The 7,167-nt window shown below is 36.4% G+C and overlaps 1 protein-coding gene across 1 annotated transcript in view; it reads left to right on the top strand.

The window, feature by feature from the left end:
• Positions 1 to 807: 807 nt before the first annotated feature.
• RTTN (rotatin) overlaps positions 808 to 7,167 on the top strand; it is a gene marked incomplete at its 5' end in the record, with an annotated part of 77,141 nt that continues 70,781 nt past the window's right edge. The window contains 6 exon segments of the mRNA XM_009081016.1: positions 808 to 995; positions 2,095 to 2,293; positions 4,042 to 4,140; positions 5,240 to 5,318; positions 6,544 to 6,617; positions 6,620 to 6,667. Coding sequence (XP_009079264.1) covers positions 808 to 995; positions 2,095 to 2,293; positions 4,042 to 4,140; positions 5,240 to 5,318; positions 6,544 to 6,617; positions 6,620 to 6,667 — 687 coding nt within the window.

Raw genomic sequence — 7,167 nt, 5'->3', positions numbered from 1 at the left:
GTGCTCCTTCCCTAGGAAATGCCGAAGGCTTCCCTGTCAGATTTAGAATCGGAATCAACCTGGATGGAAGAGACCGCCAAGATCATCAAGTCCAACCCTGCCGTCGTTACTAGACCATGGCACTAAGTGCCACATCCAGTCTCGTCTTGAAAACCTCCAGGGATGGTGAATCCACCACCTCCCCAGGCAGCCCATTCCAATGCCTGACTACTCTCTCTGTAAAAAGTCTCTTCCTCATATCCAACCTAAACCTCTCCTGGCAGAGCTTGAGTCTGTGCCCTCTTGTCCTAGTGCTGGTTGCCTGGGAGAAGAGACCAACCCCCACCTGACTACAACCTCCTTCCAGGGAGTTGTAGAGGGTGATAAGGTCTCCCCTGAGCCTTCTCTTCTCCAGGCTAAACAATCCCTACTGGTGCTTTTTGATTAATTAGGCTTGGGCAGGTTTTTTTATCCAATTGGTCAGGCTGAGGCAACTTTCCATATCCACGACATACTCTGGTAGGAGTTTCAGCACCAGTTTGTTTCAGTAGTTGTTTCAGTAGAGGTGCATTTGGCACCAGATCGTATCAGTGTATTTTTGAAATGTCTCACTGCTTTATAACCATGCAAACATTCTTAATTAGGTTATTGCTGGTGAGTGCAATTATATCTGTCTTCCTGGTAAGCATAACACTGACAGCACAAAACCCAGCTTTTATTTCACAACTCTTTCACAGTATTCTGTTTGTCAAATAAGAACAAGTTACGTCAAATAATTTTACAAGTCTCTTAATCCCTTTTTGGTTTTTTTTTTTTTTGGGGGGGCAGGTCATGAACTGACAGAGATAAGAGAGCGATCTCTGAAGGCTATTCTGCTTAAGTTAGATCACAACTTGATTTCGTATGCGGATCTGGTCCATGAAAAAGCACTTTTTCCTAAGCTTTTGGAGTGGTTCAATTTCCCAGTTGTGCCAATAAAAGAGGAAGTTCTAAATTTTGTGAACAGTTTGATCAAGGTATGACGTAGTGACTTTTATTTTTGAACTGTATGCCTTTAGCATAGCAAAGCTAAATAAAATTGGGTATTATTTGGCTATAGCTCAATATAATGAGGTTTTTAGAGAAAGGAATAATAAACCCCCCATGTGTAGATGAAAATCAAAACAATTTGAGTGACTTGAAGTGCATCAGAGGGATAGCTGAGAAAAATAGTTCTTTTCTGGGTTTCTACATTAATTTCTCTGCTTCTTCAGTTTCTCATTTGTTTCGTTTTTTCATTGGAGCATGATTTGCAGCTAAGCATTTGCACTGTTCCTGGAAAATTTCAGATATATCAGAGTTTGTATTCTTGTACTTTAATCATTAAACAGCAGTTTTGCAGAGGGAAAAGAATCTCATCCTTGATACTGATGGGTGGTTGTCATGGTGCTCACTCACTCCCCCACTAGTGGGACCGGGGAGAGAATCGGAAAGGTCAAAGCTAGAAAACTCCTGGGTTGAGATAAAGACAGTTTAATAGGGAAAGCAAAACTCATATATGCAAGCAAAGCAAAACAAGGAATTAATTCACTGCTTCCCATGGGCAGGAGGTGTTCAGCCATCTCCAGAATAGCTGGGCCCCATTGTGCGTAATGGTTACTTGGGAAGGCAATGCCATCATGCCCTCCCCTTCCTCCTTCTTCCCTCCAATTATATACTGAGCATGATTTCATGTGGTATGGAATATCCCCTTGGTCAGTTTGGGTCACCTGTCCCGGCTGTGTTTCCTCCCAACCTCCTGTGCACCCCCAGACCTCTTGCGAGTGTTGCAGTATGAAAAGCAGCCAAGGCCTTGGCTCTGTGTAAGCTCTGCTCAGCAATAACAAAAGCATCTCCGTATTATCAACCCTGTGTGCAGCGCAAATCCAAACCAGAGCCCCATACTAGCCACTGTGAAGAAAATAACTCTACTGCAGTCAAAGCCACCACAATTTTCTAAAGGAATGAATTCAAAATATCCCTTAAGTTTTGGTTACAATTCATTTCTTTCCTCCTCTGCTGATCCCTACTCCCTGCCCCCATCCAGAGACCTTTAGACTCTTCAGACTAACTTGTCAGTTATTTGTCCTAATGTAGCATCCACCTGCTGCCCAGAAAATGATTGGAATTGGTGCAGTGGAATTCTTCTCTCAGCTTCGCCCCAATGTGGATCCAAACTTGCAGGCCATAATTGATGGGATTGTGGATGGACTGTTCTTCCTTCCTTCTGAACTTCCTTCTAGTTCTTTATCAGTATGTTATCAAGCTCAGTCTCAGCCTTCAGTAGATCAATCAGGTAAATTACATGTTTTGAAGTGTAATTTATTTAAAATGAAAATAATGTCTATGAAAAGCTTCTAGGCTATGAAAAGCTGATGTTTTCAGGCACAAGTGAATTCGTGAGAGATCATTGAAGCGGTAATCAGATTCTGCCAGAGAAAGTGTGACCTTAACTAAATAACCTGGTGCTGTTCCTGTAATGGAATTCTCTGCCCAGGAGCAGTCCTGTTGTTTGTAATCAGATCTTCTCTGTCTGTTTCTTCAATGTGTAATATCTGTTTTCTGTAATGTACAAAGAGCTTGACACAACTTCCAAGGACAGCTTTATGGCAGCAAATGAAGCAACTTTGAACACATCTGTAATATAACCAGTATGCTTTGCTGCTTTTCTTTGTGTAGCAGGCTTTAGCTTTGAGAGCAATTCAGGTCATAAAAAAAAGGAAGAGAACAAGAAAAAAGCAGTAGTTGATCCTAGTAGAATGAATTTTAAAACTATAGTAGTTGTATGCACTATCTCCTTTGTCTTGGGTAAGTGTTTGCCATAGAAAGATACATAAACTTTCTGTAAAATGTCATGTTATGTGTGAAGTGCTTCGCATATATGTGAAGTGCTATTACTTGCCTCAGCAATTTAGCTTATTATCCATCTGTTACCATGATTTACAGTGCCTCTTAGATGTAGTCACGAAGAAAACCCATGTGGTTCTCCTCTTCTGCCTTAAAAAACTGAGCATGAAGTTCAGAGGAGAAAATTACATATCATGGGCGTTCTAACTTCATCCTCCTGGTTATTGTGGGAAAGACAGTGCTGTTACAGTGTATGTTGTAGTAATGACTACACCGCTGTCATTCATACTGTGTCATCTTAGAAAAGTAATTTTTCTGTGGTTTCTGCAGCCAGTCAAATGTTTGGAGTTTTATTTGCTAAAACTATGTGGTGTGTGGTGTTTGACTTTTTTTCTTTCCTTTTTTCCTTCCCATACCCACATAGGGGGAGATTTTTACTTAATGTTTCCACTGTATGGGAATAATACAATCATCTTTTACATATGCATTCTTGAGCTAGATCTTTTTGAAATTACTCAATTGAAGTTGCTTATACTGTAAATTGTTTACATGTGTGGATGAGGTGATCTTAATGCTTTCTAACAGGAGTGTTGTATTTTTCTTTCTGTGTCAGCTGCAGTTACAGGGAAGAATTGTAAACTGATAATCTGGGCATTATCTAGTTCATCCTTTGAATTATGGTCTGGAGAGATTGTTTTTAATGTTAAATACCTCATGTATGTTTTTATACAGTTTGTATATGACTGGCATGTATTGCATGTATTATATGTAACAATATACATATTGCTTACAAGGGGGACAAGTTCTCAGGTGACCCGAGAAAAGTTTTGGTAGAAAAAAGTTTTAAGTAGATAATTTTATTATTACGTAGGTAGATTAAGGAAAACCCCTTTTTTTTGGCTGCCAGTTCTCCATCACGTAGTACATTTTGTGTAATTGTTTTTGCTATTGCTTGTATGATATGCAAGGTAGTATAAGAAAATGGAAAAACTCCAACCTTTACAGCTGCAGAATATGATTTTAAAAATTATCGACACTCTCTTTACTCCATTTTTCTGATCATCATTTTAACCTATTAAAGAAACTGTTTTAAAACTCAAATGCAAAAGGGAGTTAGTTCAGGATAAGCATGAAAATAAATTGAGTTTTTCTATTTGTTTTGTGTACATTTTTTAAACTTAGCTGTTTTTGTTTTAGTTCTGCCTCAGGAGGAATTATTCCCTGGATATTTTAGTCAAGATAGAAGTCATCTGCCGCAGTTAGAAGCACCTCCCAAAAGAACAGTTGGTATGTGTAGTTTTAAAATAATATGTTAATTACAAAAAGTGCTTAGAGTTGTAATTTAGATTGAGTTCCACTACAAATGTGGATAGCAGTATTGGCTATTCTTTTCCCAATTGTTACTCTGTGAAGTACCACAGAACCTACAATTATAATGCTTATAAAAGTGGCACTCATCTTAATAGACCTTTCTCTTTTCTTGTAAAAAGTGTAGCTCTTTGGAATATGTAAAGTATGTTAAAAAGTGCTGCAATTAAAAAATTTATTTAAATTGCTAATGCTTTTCAGAAGATCTGTGTTTCATAATCAAAAGTGTCTGATAAGTGCTGTTTATTTCAATACAACATAGTCTGAAGTACCTTTCTACCATTTAGAAAGCTGGATTAGGTGCTTTAGAAGTCTATACTTATGCATTGATTTTTTTGTCATTGAATGATATTGTTTCACTGACAAACACAGACCAATAGTATTTTGGCAAGTCTTTGCCTGTACCAGTGTGCTAGTAGCAATTCACCAGAGTGTGTCATACTTAACATACAGTATGGTGCTGAGAACTAGATTTTAAAATATGACGTTGCAGTTACAGTACGTAAATCACCAGTTTACTTTTTTTAGTAGCATATCAGCTATCTTAAGAATTGCACTACCATTATTACAAACTTTAAGATAAAAATAGCTTTAAAGTTATTTTCATTAAAAAGTTGTGTGTCATAATTTCATAACAGCAATAATTTCTACTGCTTTAAGAGTAAAAGCGTGAGGTGAATTTTCCATTTTTAGAGATCGTGCTAATATATATTCTTTTGTAGCAGGACAAAATTACAATTTGACTGAAAGCATGATGTGGAGATTGAGTACTCTTCCACTAATGCTGTTTGTTATTTGTTAAAACTTTATTCAATAAATATATTTCATTTTTACTCAAGATGACCTTAATGGTGTTTTGGTATTGCTGAAAACTTTCATTAGAAGCACTTGAGTTTGTGCAAGTCTATGTATATTTCTATTTCAGATACTATATATTTCATAAGTTTTTGACTTTGCCATGGATATATACAGTGTAAGACCTATAAAATAAGCTCCAAAATATCTGCTCTTTTTTTTTTTTTTGCAGTGAAATGCCTGAAATTTTCCACATTTCCTTGGCTAACTCTGACTTCAACAGATAGACATGTTCTTTCATCAAATGAAAGGTGCAGTAATAGAAATGTTACAATTTGCTGGTAGTTTTTGTGTTTCTGGAATAGTGGTTGTAAAGTTCTGTCTTTCTGCATCATAAGGCTGTTCCTGTAAATTAGCTAATGAGCTCATATTCGATAAATGATCGTAAGAGTTGTGCTGAAGTTGGGCAGTGTCACTCTCCATTCCTTGTGTTTAAATCAGAGTACGTTTGGGATTTTGTTCATGACACGTCTAAACTTCTTAAGTGGATCAAAGATTTCATTCAGTTAATACCAGAATAAGCTGGAATAAAATCATTATTTATTGTCCTCCATGACCACTTGGCAGGAAAATCCATGCTTTCAGTAGTGGCTTAGCTAGGTTCAGGTCAATAAGTTTGGATACAGAGACTTATCCAGGCATTGAGACATTCTGCATCTTTCTGCAGTGATATTTTTTTCTGTTTTTAACTTTAATTTAGAAAAACAGTCTTTCAAGTGGCCCAAGGAAAAGTTCTGCAGTTGGGATTCCTTTTGAGTTGACACAGAGCTGTGATAGATTTCTAGCATAGGTTGGGGTTTTTTTGTTTGCATGTTTTTCCCTTTTGAAAGATCTCTGAAGCTGGAAAATGCCTTTAATATTTAATTTCCTTTATGCCTGAGTGTAGAAAAAGAACACAGATTCGTAAATCTGGACATATTTGATTTTTTTACTGTGGTTTCTGGAACAATTAAAATGGAAAAAAGTGAAGTAAATTACCCTAAAGGTTCTTATTATTTACCAATATACATCTTAGAGAATGGATAATAAATTTCTTCCTTTATGGAACTTCCCACATGTAATTTAAGTGCTTTTAAGTTATATATGAACCTTAGTAATGAAAGAAACTTGCTTACTGGTATGAGTTAGATTACTTGTTGAGTACTGAGATAATCACTATCTTCAGAGAGAATTTCCGGTATTTGTTATCTTAATTTCAAATTCAGAATCAATAAAGTTATTTCTCTTTTTGGAACCTAATTTTACATGTGAGTTGCTAACAGCTGGAATTGAGTTTTTTGTATATAGGATATTGTATGGGATTAGCATAGGTAAGGAATAATTCAACTTTAAAAATGGTATGACAATAGAATTACAGAGGTCTTTTCCTTTAGATTCATCAGTGTTGTGATTATAACTTTCTTGTAAAGACTTGTTCAAGCTAATAATTACTGGTTTTTTTTTCATATTAATACTTATTTAAATATGAACTTTTAGCTCCTTGAGAAGTAACAACCAAAGTTTAATTTGGAGTACATGTGAGCTTCTTCAGGATGTGATTATGCAAGATTTTCGATCTTCCTTCAAAGGCCGAAGATTGTACAGGCAAGAATTCACATAAAGTTTAAAGCATTTTATTGTGCTACAGTGTAAGTTGTGCCTAGGAAGAATTGATGTAAATGGTGCAATTTGTTTCTAAACAAAATAGCTAAACAAAAGTTCCTTCCACCTTCTACCTAGATGGATAGGAGACATTGGCTATATATTGTGTTGAGAAAGTTTTTTGGTTGTGATAATATATATTGCTAATCAGTAATGCAGTGTGTTCTGAAAGAATACTTTGTTTATTCTGGATAAGCACAAATTGTGTCTCTGTGGAATGCACACCCTCTAATGGGTTCCCATAATAAAGGTAGTGACTTCATGGGAAGTATAGTGTGGAACTCAGCTTTTTCCTTACAACTGATAGATAGTCTTGCATGGAGTAAGAAAACAGTAGTTAAGCCTATTTATTCTTTGCCGTGATATTGAAACTCTTGCAAACATTTGTGAACTATATTTAGTGCAAGACTCCTACTGGCATGGTTGTTCATGAAGGTGATTAATGTTCATCTGTCAGTG

This window comes from Acanthisitta chloris, unplaced genomic scaffold, assembly GCF_000695815.1.
Source record: "Acanthisitta chloris isolate BGI_N310 unplaced genomic scaffold, ASM69581v1 scaffold2468, whole genome shotgun sequence".
NCBI lineage: Eukaryota > Metazoa > Chordata > Aves > Passeriformes > Acanthisittidae > Acanthisitta > Acanthisitta chloris.
This window is presented reverse-complemented; position numbering and strand designations above follow the sequence as displayed.